At 46.9% G+C, this 24,284-nt stretch overlaps 1 protein-coding gene across 1 annotated transcript in view; it reads left to right on the plus strand.

The window, feature by feature from the left end:
• The window catches only part of col18a1a (collagen type XVIII alpha 1 chain a), a 75,681-nt gene that overhangs the window by 44,937 nt on the left and 6,460 nt on the right, over positions 1-24,284 (plus strand). Inside the window, exons 5-36 of the mRNA XM_079563009.1 lie at positions 2,953-3,025; positions 5,198-5,248; positions 8,744-8,859; positions 10,466-10,492; positions 11,237-11,431; positions 11,513-11,539; positions 11,610-11,672; positions 12,395-12,472; positions 12,538-12,588; positions 12,662-12,784; positions 12,863-12,925; positions 13,905-13,949; positions 14,380-14,514; positions 14,586-14,648; positions 15,705-15,731; positions 15,874-15,972; positions 16,194-16,229; positions 16,305-16,394; positions 16,604-16,639; positions 16,738-16,797; positions 16,868-16,945; positions 19,226-19,261; positions 19,336-19,389; positions 19,460-19,531; positions 19,697-19,762; positions 21,145-21,175; positions 21,248-21,301; positions 21,377-21,411; positions 21,656-21,784; positions 23,113-23,260; positions 23,517-23,572; positions 23,843-23,971. Coding sequence (XP_079419135.1) covers positions 2,953-3,025; positions 5,198-5,248; positions 8,744-8,859; positions 10,466-10,492; positions 11,237-11,431; positions 11,513-11,539; positions 11,610-11,672; positions 12,395-12,472; positions 12,538-12,588; positions 12,662-12,784; positions 12,863-12,925; positions 13,905-13,949; positions 14,380-14,514; positions 14,586-14,648; positions 15,705-15,731; positions 15,874-15,972; positions 16,194-16,229; positions 16,305-16,394; positions 16,604-16,639; positions 16,738-16,797; positions 16,868-16,945; positions 19,226-19,261; positions 19,336-19,389; positions 19,460-19,531; positions 19,697-19,762; positions 21,145-21,175; positions 21,248-21,301; positions 21,377-21,411; positions 21,656-21,784; positions 23,113-23,260; positions 23,517-23,572; positions 23,843-23,971 — 2,346 coding nt within the window. The remainder of the gene's footprint in view (positions 1-2,952; positions 3,026-5,197; positions 5,249-8,743; positions 8,860-10,465; positions 10,493-11,236; positions 11,432-11,512; positions 11,540-11,609; positions 11,673-12,394; positions 12,473-12,537; positions 12,589-12,661; positions 12,785-12,862; positions 12,926-13,904; positions 13,950-14,379; positions 14,515-14,585; positions 14,649-15,704; positions 15,732-15,873; positions 15,973-16,193; positions 16,230-16,304; positions 16,395-16,603; positions 16,640-16,737; positions 16,798-16,867; positions 16,946-19,225; positions 19,262-19,335; positions 19,390-19,459; positions 19,532-19,696; positions 19,763-21,144; positions 21,176-21,247; positions 21,302-21,376; positions 21,412-21,655; positions 21,785-23,112; positions 23,261-23,516; positions 23,573-23,842; positions 23,972-24,284) is intronic.

The following is a 24,284-nucleotide window of genomic DNA, read 5'->3' on the forward strand; positions in this document are numbered from 1 at the left end:
TGTGGAGACCTCTCTGAGGCCATGTGGAGACCATGTGGAGACCTCTCTGAGGCCATGTGGAGACCTCTCTGAGACCATGTGGAGACCTCTCTGAGGCCATGTGGAGACCTCTCTGAGACCATGTGGAGACCTCTCTGAGACCATGTGGAGACCTCTCTGAGACCATGTGGAGACCTCTCTGAGACCATGTGGAGACCATGTGGAGACCTCTCTGAGGCCATGTGGAGACCATGTGGAGACCTCTCTGAGACCATGTGGAGACTCATCTTGGTGCATAAACTATAAAACATGAAGATCGAGCTCTGGCTGAAATGATTGAAATGAGGAATTGTTTCTTTTTTGAGCGTTTTTTACTGATCTTTTCTCCTGATCTGACCAACTTCACTTTGCTCGTTTGAGGACATTTCAGACTTCAGTTCTAACGTAAATCTCACCTGATATAAGAAAGCTAAATTGCCATTTGGGTAAGACCAACTTTCTGACCCCATTGGAAAAGAAAATGACCTGAAATAAAGAAGAAAACGGGTCAGAAACATCAGAACAAGTGAAATAATCTTCACTCAAATGTGGATTGTTATTAGTAGAACTTGATGTATACAGCATGAGTGTGAGTGTCAGAGCGGGACAGCAGACTGTGTTTTGTTTGATTGAGAACATGAGTAATGGTTCAGGCGGTGCAGAGGAACCTCTCAGTCTGAAATCCTCCCTGAACCTCCTGCAGAGTCAATGATTGATCCAGGAGAACTCCTTCTGCCGTCGTTATTGTCTGAGCAGATTCTTTGCATTTTTGCGTCCGCGGTCGAAGAGTGAAAACGGTTAATGTTCAACAAACGCTAAGCTTCTCTGCATTCTTTAAGTAACTCCTGCGTCAATAAGAAACCGAGCGTCTGAACGTTCAGCGAGTTCAACCAACCAGTGAAGGAAGACGAGGATCACCTTTCAGAGTTAAACCCGTGACCCACACCTTTGTTTAGCTCTGGAACCTTAGAACCTGCTCTGTCCCACAATAACCGGTTGGTTTTCCAGGTTATAAGTGTGAAAGTTGTTCTTAAAGGAACAGGAAACGCTTTTCCAGACTGAGATCTGTTCTTACCTGAGCTTAGACGAGTTGATCCGTACCTGTCTGGTCTTTGTGTCCGTGGAAGAGCTCGGTCACTTCTAACTTCAGCCCGTTTGGAGCCATAGGAATACACTGGGAGAGGCTAAATGCTAACAACATCTTTGGTCGTTTGTCAATGTCAATGTCAATGTCAATTTTATTTCTAAAGCACATTTAAAAACAACCATTGTCGACCAAAGCGCTGTACAAGAACAGTAACAATATGTACAATAAACACAATAAAAGTTAAACACAGGTAATATATAAAGGCACAAACTGTATCTGGTCTACATGGAACCGAAGGCCAAAGCAAAAAGATGAGTTTTTAATTTGGTTTTAAACTCCTCTACAGACTGAGCCGAGCGCACATGTAGAGGAAGGCTGTTCCAAAGTTTGTGTGACTGAGGGCACACACAAAGACCAGATAGGTAGACATCAACTCGTCTAAGCTCAGGGAAGAACATATTTTAGTATGGAAAACTGTGGCCTGTTCCTTTAAGGCTGTAAAAGAGCTGTAACTGATTTTTTTTTTCTTGATGTAAAGTCAAATCATTTTTGCCCCAAAAGAGTTTGTTGTAAAAGTTTTAATTTGTGAACGAATCAGCCTGATGCGACACATTTGTGCCATATTATGATTTGTGAATCATAATATGATTCATCCAAACAGTCAATATGTGAGGAAAACACGCTTCTCTATGGTCCTCATGGTGGGACCTGACATCGCTGTAATACCGCCCCCTGGTGGCCAGGGCGACTCCAAGAGACACTTGGGAGCATTGATTCTAATGGGACTTCAAACATCCCAAGAACGGCTAAAAGTCTGGCTCCAAAGAGTTTATCTTTATCTAAAAATCGATCGCTGTGATCCATGTGACCCATGTGACCCATGTGACCCATGTGACCCATGTGACCCATGTGACCCATGTGACCCATGTGAAAACGCTGGAGGAGGTGAAATGTTTATAACCACACTAGTTTTTGTTTATCAGTCCTAAATTTGGAAGCATTTTCAGTACAGTGACTGGCTCTGGAGCCTGTCAATCAAGCTCTGTGGAGGCTCCGCCCCCCTGAGTGCAGGGCTTCCCGCCTTTTTGCCCTTTTAAGGAACAGGAGGAAGAGACAAAGCGGCCATTAATGTTCACACAGGACTCTGGAACTTTTTTAAAGAACGGGGCTGAATGAGACCCATCATCTTTATTATGTTATAGCTATGTTTTATCTTTTTCATCACATTTTGACTCATTTAATAAAATGAGCAAAAACATATATTTTTTGACCAGCTGCATTAATAGTGGCATTCATTTTCTCCATGATGGCATTAAAAAGATATTTAACGAGTCTTACATTTCCTTTTTCTCCCCTGTGAGTCATTAACTTCAGCCTGAAGCTTTTCTTTCTCTTCCTGAGTCTGTTTTATGTTTGTTTCCTCAGAGACGCTTCTCTCCAACACCTTCACTGACCTGACAGTTCAGAGCCTCATACACTGGACGTGTCTTGCTCAAGGACACAGTGAGCTCTAACCCTAACCCTAAGCCTAACCCTAACCCTCACGTTTATAAACTCTGGAGCCGTTTGAGAGCAGTTTGCCACACGCTGTTCTGATTTAGTCCGGGGGGGTCTGGGAAACAAATGCCCTTTCTTTGCCTCTGGCTCGGGTTGTGGTGATTTCCAAAGTTTCTCTGCTGTAAAAGTTTTATTGTAACAAACTGACAGAGACGGATCAGTGTTTACGTGGACTCACAAACCTCACACTCTGTCTCCACTTTACACAGAGATCAACCTCTCACCGAGCCGCTTTACCCAAATCTGAAACCTGAAGAAAAACTGAAGCAAATGTGTGTTTTGTGTTTCAGACGACGGCTCCTCCCCCGATCAGAGTTCCCCCGGTGACCCGGCCGTCCGAGCCGCCCACGGACAGACGCTCAGGTGCTTTGCAAATGTTGTGTAGATGTTTCGCAGTTTTACAAAAGCTTCCCTGATGTTCCACAGTGTTTCTGCAGCTCTGGGCTGTTCAGACTCACGGACACACGCCTCCCTCTAGTGGACAGTCTGGGTAGTGCAGACTGCAAGAGTCAGCTGGAAAATGAATAAAAACAGTCTTAACCCCTTAACTCCCACCTGAACCGAGCACATTTTCTCCAGTTTGGCTTTACCCAAACCTAAAAGCTTCCGGAAAAAAGCTGTGAAAATAGCAACAAAACTGAGACGAAAACAATGATGGAAATGCGACAAAAAAGTGAGAAAATATTGACAAAAAAGTGACGAAAGATTTATGAAAAAGTGGCAAAAATGTCACAATAAATTGACAAAAAATAGACGAAAAAATTGCAAAAATGTGACAAAATATGACAAAAAAATACAAAAATGTGACAAAATTGTGATAAAAATTTGACAAAAAAATTACAAAAATGTGACAAAAATGTAATAAAAATTTGACAAAAAAATGACAAAAATGTGAGAAAAAATGACCAAAAAATGACAAAAATGTGACAAAAATGTGACAAAAATGTAATAAAAATTTGACGAAAAAAGGACAAAAATGTGACAAAAATGTGATAAAAAATGGACAAAAAATGGACAAAAATGTGACAAAAAAAATTACAAAAATGTGACAAAATATGACAAAAAAATACAAAAATGTGACAAAATTGTGATAAAAATTTGACGAAAAAAGGACAAAAATGTGATAAAAAATTGACCAAAAATTGACAAAAATGTGACAAAAAAATTACAAAAATGTGACAAAATATGACAAAAAAATACAAAAATGTGACAAAATTGTGATAAAAATTGGACAAAAAAATACAAAAATGTGACAAAAATGTGATAAAAATTTGACGAAAAAAGGACAAAAATGTGATAAAAAATTGACCAAAAATTGACAAAAATGTGACAAAAAAATGACAAAAATGTGACAAAAATGTAATAAAAAATTGACGAAAAAATGACAAAAATGTGATAAAAATTTGACCAAAAAAATGACAAAAACGTGACTAAAATGAGTTGAATACCCAACAAAAAAAAATGATGGAAACAAATCTGATAACGTGAGGAAAAGAGCGGGAGTTAAGAGGTTAAGTATTTGCCCTTGATTTGAGCAGGTCAATTAAAAAGAATATCCTTTGGCAGTTATGGTCAGAAAATCCACATTCAGTGAGGACAGACCATAATACAGAGTCTGAGAATAAAACAACATTAGAAAGAGGTATTTGACATGTTTCTCATTATGTAATACAGCCATTCCCAACCTTTGGACTTTTCCTTTATCTCACAGTAACCCCTCACCTCCACGGTTATGTGTATCATGTATATTATGATCCAGTAAAACTCCATGTGTTGCTTTCAGAAAACTCCCACTCACTCTTTATGAAGATTAGATTAGTCGTCTTTGTTTTTTGGTGACGTTCAGAGATAGAACTTTATTCACAGGCGTCTCGTTAAACCTGGATTAAGCAAAAGAAGCCACTGAGGTGAAATGAAGTGTTTCCCTCTGGCTCCATCTTGTGGCCATGGGCGGAGTTGCGCCTGAAACGTCTCGAAGGATTTTAACCTCTTAACCCCCGCCCGAACCGAGCGCATTTTCTCCAGTTCGGCTTCACCCAAATCTAAAAGCTTCTCAACCAGAGAAGAAACAAACCTACAGAAGTGATCAGAAGTTTTTTGTCACGTTGTCGGCGTATTTTTGGCACATTTTTGAAGCGTTTTTGTAGATATTTTATCACTTTGTTGTTGATTTTTTTTGTTGATTTTGTTGTTGTTGATTTGTTGTTGATTTTTTTGTCACTTTTTTGTGATTTTTACTTTTTTTTTTTGGTTTTTCGTGCATTTTCGTTGCTGTTTTGATGTTTGTTTTCTTTAATGCGCTCAGTTCAGGTGAATATTCTACGTAAATGTTTATTTATTTATTTATATATTTATTTATGCTGTGTTTTGCTGCAGCGTTACTTTTGATTGCGTTTTCAGGAGTCGACTTAAACATCTGCAGGTTCTGGCCACAGTTTTAGTCTCTTTTCCTTTAGGTTTCCTTTAGTTTTTGTGTCGTTTTAGTCACAGAACCTTGAGGGTTTGATCAGACTTGTGCTTTGTGGTTGGTTTCAGAGAGTGGGCGGAGCTCTGCGACGCTGGTGGAGTCTCGTCCCATTGCCCCAGGTGAGTCCAGGAGACACTGCCCTCTCTGGTTCACCATGAACCAGATGGAGCTGCAGCATGTTTAGTCCCTCTCTGGTTCATAGTGATGGTGTCTGCAGCATGTTTAGTCCCTCTCTGGTTCATAGTGATGGTGTCTGCAGCATGTTTAGTCCCTCTCTGGTTCATAGTGATGGTGTCTGCAGCATGTTTAGTCCCTCTCTGGTTCATGGTGATGGTGTCTGCAGCATGTTTAGTCCCTCTCTGGTTCATAGTGATGGTGTCTGCAGCATGTTTAGTCCCTCTCTGGTTCATAGTGATGGTGTCTGCAGCATGTTTAGTCCCTCTCTGGTTCATAGTGATGGTGTCTGCAGCATGTTTAGTCCCTCTCTGGTTCATGGTGATGGTGTCTGCAGCATGTTTAGTCCCTCTCTGGTTCATAGTGATGGTGTCTGCAGCATGTTTAGTCCCTCTCTGGTTCATGGTGATGGAGCTGCAGCATGTTTAGTCCCTCTCTGGTTCATGGTGATGGAGCTGCAGCATGTTTAGTCCCTCTCTGGTTCATAGTGATGGTGTCTGCAGCATGTTTAGTCCCTCTCTGGTTCATGGTGATGGAGCTGCAGCATGTTTAGTCCCTCTCTGGTTCATGGTGATGGAGCTGCAGCATGTTTAGTCCCTCTCTGGTTCATGGTGATGGAGCTGCAGCATGTTTAGTCCCTCTCTGGTTCATGGTGATTGTGTCTGCAGCAGAAGTGTAATGAATTTCCATGACTTCCTTCTTCACTTCTCAGTCTGTGCCTGGAGAGCGATGAGGCCTCAGCCTTTTTACTGGAAACAAAGAGCTCACTGTATTTAGCGTCATGTTACTGTCACTCACGGTGTCTGACCTACAGTGTAACTCTGAAGCCAATCAGATCACAGAGACTCAGAGTGGGCGGGGCTCAAATGTGACCAAACGCCAAGATCCAAGATCTGAGACTAAAATAATAAAACCCAGGCATTAGGTTAATGCGGGGGAGGAGGTTTTAAGTGGAGTATTCGGTATTCTGTAACTTTCTCCCCAGCCCTGCACGAGGCCGGGCTTTGGCCTGATATTTGTATATTTAGACTTTTCCTCCTCGACACTTTGACCTCATCTGGAGAGAGAAGTGACATTTGTGTTGTTCCAGTGAACTGTTTGTTCTCACGGGTCAAAGTAAAGATATACACTGCTCACAAAAACTCAAAAAACACAATGTAACTCCAAGTCAGTCAAATTTCTGGGATCTCAGACTGTCCAGTTAGGAAGCCACGCTTATTGTGAATCAGTTTCACTTGGTGTTGTGGAAATTAAACAGACACAGGTGGAAATGAGAGGCAATTAGCAAGATCACTCCAAAAGAGGAACCACAGACCATTTCCCTGTCTTCATCCTTTGGACCGTATTTTTGGAACACTTTTGCATTTGTCCAGTGTTCTCACCACTAGAGGCATCATGAGGAGCATCTACAACCCACAGAAGCTGCTCAGGGAGTGATGCTCATCCAAAATGGCACGTCCATTCATGCTGTGGCAAGAAGGTTTGCTGTGTCTCCCAGCGCAGTGTCCAGAGCATGGAGGAGATACCAGGAGACAGGCCAGTCCACCAGGAGACCTGGGGGGGGGCGACCGAGGCCAACAACCCAGCAGCAGGACCGCTATCTGCTCATTTGTGCACGGAGAAACAGGAGAAGCACTGCCCGAGCCCTACAAAATGACCTCCAGAGGGCCACAAATGTGCATGTTGGTCCTCAAACGGTCAGAAACCGACTCCATGAGGGGGGTATGAGGGGGGTATGGGGGGGGTATGAGGGGGTATGAGGGGGGTATGAGGGGGGTATGAGGGGGGTATGAGGGGGGTATGGGGGTGGTATGAGGGGGGTATGAGGGGGGTATGAGGGTGGTATGAGGGGGGTATGAGGGGGTATGAGGGTGGTATGAGGGTGGTATGAGGGGGGTATGAGGGGGGTATGAGGGGGGTATGGGGGGGTATGAGGGGGTATGAGGGGGGGTATGGGGGGGTATGAGGGGGGTAAGAGGGGGGTAAGAGGGGGGTAAGAGGGGGGTATGGGGGTGGTATGAGGGTGGTATGAGGGGGGTATGAGGGTGGTATGAGGGGGGTATGAGGGGGGTATGGGGGGGGTATGAGGGGGGTATGAGGGGGGTATGAGGGGGGTATGAGGGTGGTAAGAGGGTGGTAAGAGGGTGGTAAGAGGGTGGTAAGAGGGTGGTAAGAGGGTGGTAAGAGGGGGGTATGGGGGGGGTATGGGGGGGGGTATGAGGGGGGTAAGAGGGGGGTAAGAGGGGGGTAAGAGGGGGGTAAGAGGGGGGTAAGAGGGGGGTAAGAGGGGGGTATGAGGGTGGTATGAGGGCGTTGGGCCGGTGCTTACTGCCCAACACCGTGCAGCCCGATTGGCATTTGCCCGAGAACACAGCGATTGGCAGATTGGCCAGTGGTGCCCTGTGCTCTTCACGGATGAGAGCAGGTTCACCCTGAGCACATGTGACAGACGTGACAGAGTCTGGAGACGCCCTGGAGAACGTTCTGCTGCTGCAACATCATCCAGCATGACCGGTTTGGTGGTGGGTCAGTGATGGTCTGGGGGGGCATTTCATTGGAGGGCCGCACAGCCCTCCATGTGCGAGCCAGAGGTTCCCTGACTGGCATTGGGGACCGGGATGAGATCCTCAGACCTATTGTAAGACCATATGCTGGTGCTGTGGGCCCTGGGTTCCTTCTGATGCCTGATAATGCCAGGCCACATGTGGCAAGAGTGTGTCAGTAGGTCCTGCATGATGAAGGTATTGATGTTCTGGACTGGCCTGCCCGTTCCCCAGACTTAAATCCAATAGAGCACATCTGGGACATCATGTCTCGGTCCATCCATCAACGCCACGTGGCACCACAGACTGTCCAGGAGCTGACTGATGCTCTAATCCAGGTCTGGGAGGAGATCCCTCAGGAGGACATCCGTGGTCTCATCAGGAGCATGCCCAGGCGTTGTAGGGAGTGCATTCAGGCACGTGGAGGCCACACACACGACTGAGGATGATACAGACTCGTTTGGAGGAATTTCTACAGAATTTGGATCAACCAGTGACCTGATTTGTCACTTTGATTTTGACTATAATTTTGGATCCAGACCTCCAGGGCCTGAGAATTTGATTTCCATTTATCATTCTTATGTTATTTTGTTCTCAACACATCGCCCTACACTATGAATAAAGATTTTCATCCGAAAAATCGAATTGATTGACATCTAGGATGTGTTTTTTGAGTGTGCCCTAAGTTTTTGTGAGCAGTATACTTTACTGAGTCCATCCAAAGTTAAATGAGTGTCTTCCAAACAGGCTCCGCCCCTGTGTTCATGCGTCGCCGTGGCGATGGAGGTGACCTCGGCCGAACAAAGCCCGTCTTCCGGGGCCGCGGTTATCGCCCCGCCGTTAATCACTCTGTTTGTTTTTCACTTTCACGGACGCTAATGACCGCCATTGTTCCAGGACCCGGAGGAGAGAAGGGCGACCGGGGGGAGAAGGGCGAGCGAGGACCCCAGGGACCGAAGGGGGAGACCGGGTCGGGCGGCGCCGGCGGGCGAGGGACGGCGCGCGGAGACAAGGTAACGACAGGACGCCCACAGTCTGATGCACTGACCTCTCTCTCTTTAACCTGACCTGACGTGGTTGATCTGTAAGACCTGCCACCAGGACACATGTATGTTCCATATATTGAGGACGGAAAGTATCGCCATAAACGATATTATCGATAACGATACTCGATACTGTCGACTCTCAGGCAAAACAATGACAGAAAACCTTTGTTCTAAAAGTGCCTCATCATCATCATCATCACATCCTAAAACCACACAAGCTTCAGGAAACATGAAATATAGAAGTATATAGAAACAATAAGTAATAAAAAATACAGGGGTAAATGCTCATAAATGTACAGACGATAAGTATCAAGTATCGTTAATCTGTTGTTTATTGAGTCGATATAGTCATGATCTGTATGTGACAGCTGCTAAATGAAATACATTTTGTGAAGCCCAATATCAAAGCAGGAGGGGCCTCACAGCTGCACAAACATCACAACAGTGAAACGCAGAATTTCTAGACCAGGCCCGGGGGCCAGAACCGGCCCTCTGGCCCTCACGAGGATTGTGAGGAAGATTATTACACAAATCCGAGACCAAAGGCCTGTTAACCTGTTCCTCTCCGTCCTCCCTGAGGGGTTCGGGATTAGCCTGAGGAACAACAGTAAGTCGTGTTTCACTCACAGACCTGGGCAAATTACGGCCCGCGGGCCGAATGTGGATGATTGAATCCGACCCATGACTCGTAGGGCATAAATTCCTGAGTATGTCAAAAAAAAAGTAAGTCTTGCCCGTTCCTTTGCAGAGTTAAGATTTTTTTTAAAGAAATGACCAGAATGCTCTTTCCAACCACTAGGGGGCAGCTTAAATATTTGTATTTAGAAGCTTTTGTTAATGGACCCGGTGAGACACCCCCCCCCCCCAGGGAAATGTACCCCCGCTGTCGCTTCACTTCCCACAAACTCCATTTGAAGCAGAGGAGCTGTCAGTGCGATGGTGGGAGTTAACGAGGATTAAAAGTTGAATAAGCTAAATAACGACGCTCACACATGCACGTCCTGGATCAATATTTACAGAGAATAACAGTCCTACTAAATACCAGCATCAGATATTCACAATACACTGTTTAGTGTAATGTACAATAGGAGAATAAGTTTGAGTTATTGTTGGTGCGGCTCTGACTCAGTTCAGGTTTCTCATATGGGCCCCCCCTGGTTTAGACACTAGTACATTTTGGTTTCCATATGAGGGAATACAGGCTGTAAACTCTACACCGATACACTTAGAGAGTTGGAGATGCATGATGACCCTAAACCGAAGCCTGGGAGGCCGGTAACAGGAGAAAGTGATCAGTCCACGAGTCCATCGGCCCATCGGCCCATCGGCCCATCGGCCCATCGGTCCATCGGTCCATGAGTCCATGTCATTTCCACCCTCAGTCCTGAACACTGGACATACAGACTTTTCGTTTTTCTTTTCTTGGAACTGTTCACTCTGACGTTTATTATTGCAGCCTCATCTCTCCAGCACGTGCGCCCTCTGCTGGCGACAGTGGTGTTCATGTGATCAGAAGACGTCCTTTGTTTAACGTTTGAATCTGTTTCTGATGGATGTTTTGTTTGTGTCTCAGGGAGATCCAGGAGAGAAGGGGACGAAGGTGAGTCTGAACTGTTCCTGTCCCGAGTCCGTCACCGCTCTGCCATATATGCTTTATTTATTATGTAAATCTTTTGATACGTTATTCCTAAAGCTGCCAGCAGGCGGAGCTCCAGGCAAAGTCTTCACCAGCTCGTGTTTATCTGACTCATTTAAGGCGAGACGCTGCAGTGAAAGGATGGATGTTTCACAGTGGTCCAAGTGGAGATTTTTAGCCAGTTTCCTCCTTAGTTTTCAGATTTTAAAAAAGACTAAACTGACCCCATCCTTTATTCACCTGCAGCGTCTCTTAACCCCTTAACCCCCACCTGAACCGAGCACATTTCCTCCAGTTTGGCTTTACCCCAATCTAAAAGCTTCTGGAAAAAAGGTGTGAAAATAGCGACAAAACTGAGATGGAAACAATGATGAAGATGTGACCAAAAAGTAACAAAAAAAAGACAAAAAATGACAAAAAAAATGTTACAAAATGAGTTGAATACCACCCCCCAAAAAAGATGGAAAAAAATCTGATGACGTGAGGAAAAGGATCCATTTAGATGAGTGTTGTAGATCTTAGCTTTCAAATGAGGCGTTACACTGGCCTACAGGATTTGGGTAAAGCTGAACTGGAGAAAATGCTCTCGGTTCAGGCGGGAGTTAAGAGGTTAATCAAAACACAAGTATGAAACAAACTAAAGGCCGTTGATGCCCCGGTCAGACCTCAGGGGCCCCCAGACTAACCCCCCCCCCTCTCTCTCCTCAGGGCAGTGCCGGGTTCGGGTACCAGGGCTCTAAGGGTGAGCCGGGCCCCGCTGGCCCCGCAGGCCCCCCCGGCCCCCCCGGTCTCCCGGCCCAGTACGTGAGCAGTGACGGGGGCGTGGTATCCACTGTCCCCGGCCCCGTAGGCCCCCCAGGAGCCCCGGGCCCCCAGGGAGAGCCCGGCGACGACGGAGAGCCGGTCAGTGACACCAAAGCACTTCATTATTGAACATAAAGAGTCACAGGTTGGAGTCTCAGACCCAGCGTTTCTCTGTTTCAGGGAGATCCAGGAGAAGACGGGAAAACGGTCGGTCTCAGTCACTTCACCATCATGTTCATTATACTTCATCAAAGTCACATGACCCTGTTCTCCTCAGGGCCCTGAAGGACCTCCCGGATTCCCCGGGACCCCCGGAGACACCGGTCCCAAAGGAGACAAGGTCTGACTGAAGGATCACAGTTACTTTAAGAGCAGGGGGTACTTTAGTGGTTAAAGAAAGTTACAGAGAGAGCTGGAGGTCAGGAGGCACGATACTAGAGTAACTGCACGATACTAAAGTAACTTATGATACTCAAGTAACTGCACGATACTCGAGTAACTTCACGATACTAAAGTAACTTATGATACTCAAGTAACTGCACGATACTCAAGTAACTGCACAATACTCGAGTAACTGCACGATAGTCAAGTAACTGCACGATACTCGAGTAACTGCACGATAGTCAAGTAACTGCACGATACTCGAGTAACTGCACGATACTCGAGTAACTGCACGATACTAAAGAAACTCACGATATGCGATCCGGCTGTGAAATATCAGGATTATTGTGATATTGATCACGTCCTGGTCCATGTTCCAAACTAAACACAAATCGTAAGAAACTAGATTTTAAGCAAATTGTGTCAAAAGAGAAGATTTAAAAACAAAACAAGACTCAAATGTAACTGAGTTGGTGAATGTTTTTACACATTTATAAGTTCAACACATTGTTTTTGTCAGCGTTTGCAGAAACTGTGGAAACTGGATCTCAGTCAGACTTTAGTGATGCTGCGATCACGATATCACGACCTCACGATATCACGATATCACGACCTCACGATTCTCCACACCATACTGTGTGTTTGGACGCTGACGCTAAATGATTCGTGCTTTGTTTCCAGGGCGATCGTGGAGACGGTGATCCCGGACCCAGAGGCCCCCCGGGGCCCCCTGGCCCCCCCGGCCCTGGACTCAGATCGGTGCGTGGACCGTTGTGCTTGTGTCCAGGAAGGGCATCATGTTTAAAGTGTTGTGTGTGTTTCAGACGTTTGTGGACATGGAGGGCTCAGGGTTCCCCGACCTGGAGACGCTCAGGGTGAAGCTCTCACACCACCACATAAACAAACATCTGAAAGGCTTTTGAATGACCTCTGCTCTTCTTCCCCCAGGGCCCCCCGGGACTGCCTGGCCCCCCCGGCCCCCCTGGTGCCCCAGCCCCCTCCGGCTCCGGCACTGCGGTGAGCTCCGGGGCGTTCGGGCCCCCGGGCAGAGACGGAGCGCCCGGTCAGCCTGTGAGTACCTCAGGGAGTACCTCAGGATCTGCTGTGACTCATTATGACTTTACTGTAACTGTCCCGCTCTGTCCTCAGGGCCGGCCCGGGCTGCCGGGGCGGGACGGCCTGTCGGGACACCCCGGACCCAAGGGAGAGAAGGTAACACTGTCCTGCGCTCTCGTTTCAGCGTTTTTACTCAGCGTTCAGGTTCAGCCGTGTTCACAGACTCTCGCTCTGTCACCGCGTAACCACAAACCTGTCGCCATGACAACCAACACCAAACATCAGAGCCCTGTCTTAGCGACGCTCACCTGACGCTACAGTCGTTTCTCTCATGTTAGATACAGAGAGGCTGATGCACACGGAGAGGAACGCTTCACTTTAAAAACACACTTTTAACCATGTTCCTGATCAAAAACACCCACATTCACGCAGTTCTAACAATCCTCCTGAATCCTGCTCCCCCCTCACCTGGAAAACAGCCCCACGTCTGTAAAGCGCGTTTGGCTACGAGAGGTTCAGGACTTTATTCACCTTCCTAAAGAAGAGGCCACTCACCAGAGGTTGTTTTTTCTCTCCGGGATTGAGCGACTTTCACCAAAATAGTGTTTTTCTGTGACTGTCTCTGATGGATTATTATAGGATTATGGATCGTTAACTGAATCAAAGCGTCTTGTCTTCCGGGTTTGCAAAATACTAACAGAAAATACTTATATTTCTCACAAAATATAGCGCTCCACAGTGGTAGAGGTGCAGTATATCAAATAAATGCCTATACTTTACTTTGGGATGGCTGAAATAGCAGATCCTTTAACAGAGAGAGGAAGATCGAGGCAGAGGAGAGAAGAACCTGATGTTCTGAAGTTGATCCATCTTATTAAAACATCTGTCATCTTTCTTCGCTCAAAGACAAGAAGAGGGATGAAAGTTTAACTCGTTCAGCCTGAAGTCGACGCCTTCACACGAGAGACTCCTGTTTCAGACCGGCCTGAGTCTTTAGTAAAGTCCTTAGAGTCATTGCAATCAACATGTAGTTTGTAATTCTGCTAGAACTGGAACCGCTTTTCAAAGTCATCTTCTCATCTCCGTGTACTTTCTGAATCCTTCACGGTTTGAACCATGACGCTTGTTTCTTCAGGGAGACTCTGGAGAATTCGGTCGACCCGGAACCATCGGACTAAAGGTGAGTGACGCTGAAACTTAAAGAGTCTGACTGAGACAGAATGATTTTGTGAAATAGAAGGTCTCATCCGAGCACCTTTAATCAGGCTGAAGACGTGCTGATTAAAGAAGTCACATAGGGCTGATACACGGCCACCAGGGGGAGCTGTTTCCCCAATGACAGACAGGAGCAATCAATAAACCAGCCCTTACTGTTACAACAAGCCAGTCTTGTGAACGGCTCTTTGAAATGAACGGATCCCAAAGACCCATCACTAGACCTTCTCATGTGGTTCAACCTCTGACACTGGTAAGGAATGTTTAAACCCCAGAACGAGGAAAAACCACCTCAGAAGAAAAGGAGCTGTTGGACCCATGGATGTTCCTCTTCCATGAAAGTATTATCGTTACTGCAGCTCCATGACCTGATCATATTAACTGTTCCTCCTCAGGGCGACAGAGGGACACCTGGAGTACCTGGGACACCGGGAGAGTCTGGTCTGGCCGGACTTCCTGGACCCATGGGACCCATGGGCCCCCCCGGACCTCCCGGGCCACCCTCGTCGGGCCGATCCAGGGCCGGATTTGTGAGTCCCTGCTTTAATCTGTGGATGAACCAAACAAGTGCCTGATTCTGACCGAGCTTTGGTCTTTACAGGACGATATGGAAGGATCTGGAGGCTTTGGGCTGCCGGGTCTGAGGGGACCGGCGGGGCCACCGGTCGGTACCACGTTTACTCATTTTATCATCATCTACTAGGGATGGGCGGATCGATACCAAAGTATTGATATATCGATACCAAACGGCTACTTTTTAAGTATCGATATTGGGCAAAAAGTATTGATACTAATTTGCATATGTAAAAGAAGGCGGGGCAGCAATTATCAACACAAAAGGATGATTTATTTCTTAGTACTGAGACAAAACAGTCACAACAGCAAAGGATTGAACTGAGCCGGACTGATCATTCTGGTTTAGGTTCTGTTTGTCATTTAAGTATTCATTTTAAATGTTGTTTATGTATTTAATTTCACATTAGCATTGTTTAACCTCTTAACTCCCGCCTGAACCGAGAGGATCTTTTTCCTCACGTCATCAGATTTTGGGTATATAACTCATTTTTGTAACTCTATTTGTCATTTTTTGTCACATTTTTGTAATTTTTTCGTTAATTTTTTTATCACATTTTGGTCAAATTTTTTTTATCATTTTTTGTCAATTTTTTTGTCATTTTTTGTCCATTTTTTATCAATTTTTTGTCATTTTTTTGTCACATTTTGTAACATTTTTGTCATTTTTTGGGTCATTTTTTGTCAATTTCTTGTGACATTTTTGTGACATTTTTGCCTCTTTTTCATCCATTTTTTGGCACTTTTTTGTCAATGTTTTCTCACTTTTTTGTCACATTTCCATCATTGTTTTCGTCTCAGTTTTGTTGCTATTTTCACACCTTTTTTCCCGTAGCTTTTGGATTGGGGTAAAGCCAAACTGGAGAAAAAGGTGCTCGGTTCATTAACCAGTTAAAGTAATACAACCAGTTAAAGTAATATAATTTGAATTGACCAATTAATTATATAAAACAACCAGTTTTAGAAATGTATATTGATTGAAATACATTCACCCATATGAAATGACCAGTATCGGTATCAGTATTGACAAAAAAGACCTCAAAAGTATCGGTATCGTATCGATTCCAAACAATGTGGTATCGCCCATCCCTAGCATCTACTGTGTTTGCATTGCTAATACTGTAAATACTCTGTACTTGTGTTTCAGGGGCAGCCGGGATTCCCAGGACTTCCGGTGAGTTACTTTTGTATTTGAACCCTGGGGCAGGTCATTATTCCACGACTCAGTTCTTCTCCTCTGAACTTCCATGAGAACTCCCACCTCCTGCATTCTGAATTCCTAACCTGGGCACTTCTCTGTTGTGTGATTCCTCCAGGGTAAACCCGGCCTCCCCGGCTTCCCAGGGCAGAAGGGCTCAGAGGGGGCGCAGGGCAGGGACGGGCAGGCTGGACTGGACGGCTTCCCTGGACCTCAGGTGAGAGGTTGTGTCGGGGCGGGGGAGGGAGGGAGGAGGAGCTTGTCTTTGCTTCTGAGGGACAAAGCTCACGGTTTCGAGGAGCTGAGGCTTTAGTTAACAGGAGTGTGCATACATTTTTTTGACTCGTGGTTGTTGTGAGTGAAAATACGCTGAGATGTTCCCTGATGTTTGCGGGTTCATGAAGCTGCTTTGACCTGACGACTCTTCTGCTCCTTCAGGGTCTGAAAGGTGAAACCGGAGACCGAGGAGAGAGAGTGAGTTCATCCCGTTTTGGTTAATAAGATGTTTTCTCTGTAGCTGCTCTGACCTCGTTTGACTGATGTTTTCAGGGAGAACCAGGTCGAGACGGGACGGGACTCCAGGGCCCCCCAGGACCTCCCGGACCTCCAGGACAGATCATCTACCAGAACCCGGGCAGCGTAAGGACCTTCTGACTGTTTGAATGTAGTGGAGCAGAAAGTCTTACAGTTCTCTTCCCTGAATGTCCTCCATGTCTTATGAAATACTTTGTTTTTTCCAGTCGGACCACGTTGTCGGCGGCGTCGGGGCTCAGGTGAGGGTCAGGAGGATTCACTCACATGTGACTCGGTTTTCTGTGACACATTAACAGTAGCGTGTGTTTGTGCAGGGAGGACCCGGTCAGCCCGGACAGGCTGGATTCCCTGTGAGTAACTCATCCAAGTCACTGAAACTGAGATGTGTGTCTAGTTTTCTCCTGAACATCTTAGTTTGAACTCAGAGTAAACACTGTGACTCCTGCAGGGCCCCGTTGGACCTAAAGGCGACCGAGGAGAGCCTGGTCTGCCCGGATACACTCAGAAGGTAACGGTTTTCTCCGAATATATAAATGGTGATGTTAAAAGTGTCCTGAGCCCCTGAGCCGTGTGTCCAGGGGGAGAAGGGGGAGCCCGGGCTGGTGGTGGGGCCTGATGGAAGTCTGCTCCGACTGGAGGGCCTCGGCGGGCAGAAGGTCAGGACAGTTTCTCATCACTTATGTCACGACTGAAACGTAACTGACTCTGACCTGATTCTGACCTGATTCTGACCTGATGTTGACCTGATGTTGACCTGATTCTGACCTGATTCTGACCTGATGTTGACCTGATGCTGACCTGATGTTGACCTGATGTTGACCTGATGCTGACCTGATGTTGACCTGATGTTGACCTGATGTTGACCTGATTCTGACCTGATTCTGACCTGATTCTGACCTGATGTTGACCTGATTCTGACCTGATTCTGACCTGATGTTGACCTGATGTTGACCTGATGTTGACCTGATTCTGACCTGATTCTGACCTGATTCTGACCTGATTCTGACCTGATTCTGACCTGATGTTGACCTGATGTTGACCTGATGTTGACCTGATGTTGACCTGATGTTGACTTGATGTTGACCTGATGTTGACCTGATGTTGACCTGATTCTGACCTGATTCTGACCTGATGTTGACCTGATTCTGACCTGATGTTGACCTGATTCTGACCTGATGTTGACCTGATTCTGACCTGATTCTGACCTGATGTTGACCTGACGTTGACCTGATGTTGACCTGATTCTGACCTGATTCTGACCTGATGCTGACCTGATGTTGACCTGATGTTGACCTGATTCTGACCTGATGCTGACCTGATGTTGACCTGATGTTGACCTGATGTTGACCTGATGTTGACCTGATGTTGACCTGATTCTGACCTGATGCTGACCTGATGTTGACCTGATGTTGACCTGATTCTGACCTGATGTTGACCTGATGTTGACCTGATTCTGACCTGATGTTGACCTGATGTTGACCTGATGCTGACCTGATGTTGACCTGATGTTGACCTGATGTTGACCTGATTCTGACCTGATTCTGACCTGATTCTGACCTGATGTTGACCTGATTCTGACCTGATTCTGACCTGATGTTGACCTGATGTTGACCTGATGTTGACCTGATTCTGACCTGATTCTGACCTGATTCTGACCTGATTCTGACCTGATTCTGACCTGATGTTGACCTGATGTTGACCTGATGTTGACCTGATGTTGACCTGATGTTGACTTGATGTTGACCTGATGTTGACCTGATTCTGACCTGATTCTGACCTGATGTTGACCTGATTCTGACCTGATGTTGACCTGATTCTGACCTGATTCTGACCTGATGTTGACCTGACATTGACCTGACGTTGACCTGATGTTGACCTGATTCTGACCTGATTCTGACCTGATTCTGACCTGATGCTGACCTGATGTTGACCTGATGTTGACCTGATTCTGACCTGATGCTGACCTGATGTTGACCTGATGTTGACCTGATGTTGACCTGATTCTGACCTGATGCTGACCTGATGTTGACCTGATTCTGACCTGATGTTGACCTGATGTTGACCTGATGTTGACCTGATTCTGACCTGATGTTGACCTGATGTTGACCTGATGTTGACCTGATGTTGACCTGATGTTGACCTGATTCTGACCTGATTCTGACCTGATTCTGACCTGATGCTGACCTGATGCTGACCTGATTCTGACCTGATGTTGACCTGATGTTGACCTGATGTTGACCTGATTCTGACCTGATTCTGACCTGATGCTGACCTGATGCTGACCTGATGCTGACCTGATGTTGACCTGATGTTGACCTGATGTTGACCTGATGTTGACCTGATTCTGACCTGATGCTGACCTGATGCTGACCTGATGTTGACCTGATGTTGACCTGATTCTGACCTGATGTTGACCTGATGTTGACCTGATGTTGACCTGATGTTGACCTGATTCTGACCTGATTCTGACCTGATGTTGACCTGATGTTGACCTGATGTTGACCTGATTCTGACCTGATGTTGACCTGATGTTGACCTGATGTTGACCTGATTCTGACCTGATTCTGACCTGATGTTGACCTGATGTTGTGCCTGATGTTGACCTGATGTTGACCTGATGTTGACCTGATGTTGACCTGATGTTGACCTGATGTTGACCTGATGTTGACCTGATTCTGACCTGATGTTGACCTGATGTTGACCTGATTCTGACCTGACATTGACCTGATGTTGACCTGATGTTGACCTGATGTTGACCTGATGTTGACCTGATGTTGACCTGATGTTGACCTGATGTTGACCTGATTCTGACCTGATGTTGACCTGATGTTGACCTGATTCTGACCTGACATTGACCTGATGTTGACCTGATGTTGACCTGATGTTGACCTGATGTTGACCTGATGTTGACCTGATGTTGACCTGATGTTCCTCAGGGCGACCGAGGAGCCGTGGGCCCCGTGGGACCTCCTGTGAGTCACTTTAGTTTCTTTAGTGACGTTGTATTCCCTTCGGTCCGTGTTCTGATCATGTGTCTCCTGTGCAGGGGCAGTTCGGGCCTCAGGGCATAAAGGGCGAGATCGGGATGCCCGGGCGCCCGGTGAGTCTCACCCACACCAGCTCTCGATCGTCCTTTAAACCGGTGTTTCATGGTGACGTGTTGTGTTCAGGGTCGTCCCGGAGTGAACGGCTACAAAGGAGAGAAGGGAGAGTCGGGGTCGGGCTCTGGATTTGCGTATCCGGTGAGTGCTCTGGTTTACCCTACTGCTAAAACATGTACAATAGGGCCCAGGACTCAATTTTTACCTGTGAATAATATAAAACACAAATGTTGTTGGATTCTTTCACAAAGCTCTGATAATGATAATTTAGTGCATGATATCTAACAGTCGGCTTTATTTTCCCAGGGCCCCCCAGGCCCCCCCGGGCCCCCCGGACCCCCCGGACCTGCTCACCCCTACGACAGGTTCAATGTGAGTCTCTCTCAGGTCTGTGCAGTCGGGCCGAGACCAAACGCTTCTGACGCAACACAATGTTTGTTACAAAACAAAGGACACGTGACAATAATGGAGCAAGAACAGCATTTTTTCAGGAATTTGTACTTTCTCCTCGTGTCTGTGCTGGTTTTGAATTTATTTTATTTGATCAGGGACAAAGCACAAAAGACATTTCATCCATCCATCCATCTCTTATCCATCTCTTATCCATCCATCCATTTTCTTCCTCTTTATCCGGGGTCGGGTCGCGTGGGCAGCAGTCTCAGCAGAGACGCCCAGACTTCCTGATCCACACACACCTCCTCCAGCTGTTCTGACCCCGAGGCCACACCTCCTCCAGCTGTTCTGACCCCGAGGCCACACCTCCTCCAGATGTTCTGACCCCGAGGCCACACCTCCTCCAGCTGTTCTGACCCCGAGGCCACACCAGGCCAGCTCGGAGACATAGTCCCACCAGCGTGTCCTGGGCCTTCCACGAGGCCTTGTCCCACTAGGACATGCCTGGAACACCTCCACCAACCAGGAGGCTCTGAAACAGATGCCCGAGCCACCTCAGCTGCTCCTTTTGACGTGAAGGAGCAGCGACTCTACTCCGAGCTCCTCCCGGGTAACTGAGCTCCTCACCCCCAGCCACCCTGCGAAAGAAACTCATTTCGGCCGCTTGTTTCCATGATCTTGTCCTTTCGGTCATTACCCAGACCTTACCCTACCTCATGACCATAGGTGAGGGCGGGAACGTAGCTCGATCGGTAAATCGAGAGCTTTGCCCCGACTCAGCTCCCTCTTCACCACGACAGACCGATACAGCGACCGCATCACTGCTGACGCCGCACTGATCCGTCTGTCCATCTCACGCTCCATCCGTCCCTCACTGAGAACAAGACCCCGAGATACTTGAACTCCTGCACTTGAGGCGAGGACTCCCCACCGACCTCTTTGGAAAAGACATTTCACTCAGAGATAAAAGCTGGGATTAGAAGATGGACATATACCGGCAGCAGCCATGGATATACGGGTTATAGTTGGTGGGGATGGGTCGGTTAGAGTTAGGGATGTTCCCCCGGGGCCTGGACACTGGTGGTGGTTTGGGAAACAGGTGAAGCCATGGACAGAAGAGGCGGTGAAGGGGTGGAGGTGGGTCGCAGCACAGCGGGCCATGAGCCTTAAGCACAGGACTGAGGGCGAGGATTGGCTGAGGTGCACCTAGGCTTCATTTGTCTGAAAAAGAATGTCCATGTGTCAGGTTCATGCCTCTAACAGAGACCGTGTTGTCATTGTCCGAGCCCGACTGTATTATCTCCATTTTCCTTCTGTTCGTGCTTTACTCTTTTATTGAATCCTGTTTTTTCTCTGAGCAGCGTTTCGAAGACAACGCCAGAGCTTCCGGAGGTACGACCAGGGACTTTATTATATTCAGGACCAGGAAGTAAGACATGCTAAAAACATTATCTGTGTTTTCAGGGCAGAAAGGAGATAAAGGCGACCAGGGCGAGCGAGGGCCTCCCGGAGTCTCAGGTACAAATATATCCACAAACTTCAGATACTTTTACATAGTACTGCAGATACTGACCGACTTCTGCGTCTCTACAGGAACTGGCTCCAACTTCGATGTTTACTCTTATCTGGTAAGTCCTGACCTGGAACTGAACCTATGAGGCCTTTTCAAACCGTCAGTGAAGTTTTGAACATTTTAGTCTCTTTTCATTTTGATTTAGTCATTTTTTAGTCGATGAAAATATCCGGCCATTTGATTCAGTTTGAGTGTAATTTTAGTCAGAAAAAATATTAAATTGTGACGAAATATTTCAGTCATTGAAATGAACACTGCACCACAGTAGCTGTAATGTTGTGTTTTGTTGTAATAACCAGAACGAGCTGAAGGGGGCGTCTGGAGACCCTGGAGTGAAGGGAGCGAAGGGAGAGCCCGGTGGAGGATCATACGACCCGAACTACGTCCTCCAGGGGCCGCCCGGAGCTCCTGGGAGCCCTGGCCCCGTGGTGAGTACGGACCTGGACCTAGACGAGTTCAGGTCCAGTGTAGTTACATGGAGAAGGGAAAGTCCAATCTCTCGCTTATTCAGGCCCAAGTATAGAGCTCCACAGTCCCGCCTCCTCTCCACAGTCCCGCCTCCTCTCCGGTCCGGAAGTAAAACCCCCCTTGCTTTGAGACCATATTGATTTGGAATATAGTCTTTAACTCTTGGGCTGAATCCAGCTCTGTGGTTCTAAAGCGACCGCAGAGTCAGACGCAGGTGAAAAAAGCACGTATGAGATCCATCTAGTTTAACTGCGAGCCTTCGTCCTAGAACTACATTACCCAGGATGCTCGGGAGTCCCATGATCGACTACGAGGCTTTTGATTGGTGGAGCTTCACGTTCCCACACGTGTTTATTTATTGTAATGTAGAAAACATATTATAAACAATGTATTCAAACATAATGCAGGCAGAGAGTGGACGTTTTATCCAGATCTAACACTGAGAGTAAGAAAAACGTCAAAAAAATGTTCCCAACGATCCAATTAAACGAACCACCATCATTTTTATTCCCATTAGCAGATTCAGATTGTTTAATAGTGAAATAATATAGAAGTTTTGTCTGAAAGTAAAAGAAACTGGCCGTGTTTGCTGAAAACCTGGTTGCCTTGACCAGCGGGCGCGATGTCGCAATGGTTCTTGGGATACGGAGTTTCTATAGTCAGGAAGTGAATGATGTCACAGCCTTGTACCTTTGCCTTTTCTTCAACATCAAGTCTTCTTTTTGGATTGAAATCAAACATTTTATGGTCACGAATTGCTACAGAGCTGATTAGCTTTTGCGCTGACGTTAGACTCTTTTTGGAAAATCGACGGTCGTGTAGGCAGGGATTTTTTGCTTCCGGAGCAACAGGACTGCAAGGGGCGGGACTGTGGAGCTCTATAGCGTTATATAATGTTAGCCGTTAGCTGCAGAGAGCTAATCAGCCTCTTTATTAATGTTGTAGCTGGATTTGAGCTTAATCACTGGGGAAACCCCGGTATAAACTGTGGGTGTTTAGGTAAAGATCCGTAGTACATCATAGTTAACCCTATTACAGCAGCTTGGGCTAAACGAGGCTAACTGGGCTAGCTCTTTGCTAAAAACAACACAGCAACCAAAGGTGCAGAGCCATCGACCCCTGCCCCCTGCTGGCCTGGAGTTGCGCCGCTCCTTTGCTGCTCCCAAAGGACATCGGGATCAGGGTCATGTGACCGGGACAAGACCGGTTTGGGGGAAAACGGATCGAGTCGGATTAAACTTCACACGTAAACGCAGAGATTAACAGGTTTGTTTATCTTCTCTCTCAGGGTCCAAAGGGAGAGTCGGTGGTGGGCCCCCCCGGACCTCAGGGCCCGACCGGTCCTCCAGGTGTGGGGTACGACGGACGGCCTGGAGCCCCTGGGCCTCCGGGGCCTCCTGGAGCTCCAGGGACCACAGTGCACGGAGGGTACCACCGTGAGTAAAGTCTGATTTACTTGGTCAAAACATACCTATATGGTATCGGAAAATATTTAGGTTCTACTGGTAAGAAAATGCTACAGTTTTCAGGCTGTTGGTCCAGGGACAGCATTAAAGGAAGTGACTTGGTTCTGCTAATGAGCCCCCTCCCCCACACCCCACCCCCCTTAGTTTAGTTAAAGTACACAATGCCACTGTGTCTTTACCTCCTCATCCCTGATCTGGTTAAACAGTTTGTTTGTTTCCTCCACAGCGGTGACCATCCCTGGGCCTCCTGGTCCGCCCGGGCCTCCTGGACTCTCCTCTGGGGTAGGTCTCCTCTCAGTGAGTTCATCCAGGGCCGGTCATAGACTATCAGGGGCCTTGGGCAGAGTGGGCTTTGTTTTGTTTGTTTTTGTTTGTTTGTATACTTTATTGTCCCCGTAGGGAATTATCCGTTTGGGATTATCAAACAGTTTTACTCGACTTTTATGTTAATATTCACACATGTTCATTGGGATGTTGACTTTCGAGAGCACCAGGGAGGCCTCGTTTTAGTTTCTCTCACACCATTGTTGACGTTGATCTGGTCTGTTGCAGGTGACGGTGCTGAACTCGTATGAAACCATGATGAACACGGCGCGGCGTCAGCCTGAAGGAAGTCTGATCTACATCCTGGACAAGGCTGACCTGTATCTGCGCGTGAGGGACGGACTCCGACAAGTGCTGGTACGAGTTTCTCCGTAACACCGGCTTTAGTCACCAGTTTCACCGTAACACCACCTTTAGTCACGAGTTTCACCGTAACACCGGCTTTAGTCACGAGTTTCACCATAACACCGCCTTAAGTCACGAGTTTCTCCGTAACACCACCTTTAGTCACCATTTTCACCATAACACCACCTTAAGTCACGAGTTTCACTGTAAAATAACTCCAACAACAACAGCAGCGAAGACTGTGGCATTTGTCCCACCGTTTCCTCCGGGATGACGACTTTATCTCAAAGTTCTCCTGCAGAACCGCGTCCCGGTGTTGCGTCGC

The sequence above is a fragment of the Gobius niger genome, assembly GCF_951799975.1.
Source record: "Gobius niger genome assembly, chromosome: 9".
NCBI classification, from domain to species: Eukaryota; Metazoa; Chordata; class Actinopteri; order Gobiiformes; family Gobiidae; genus Gobius; species Gobius niger.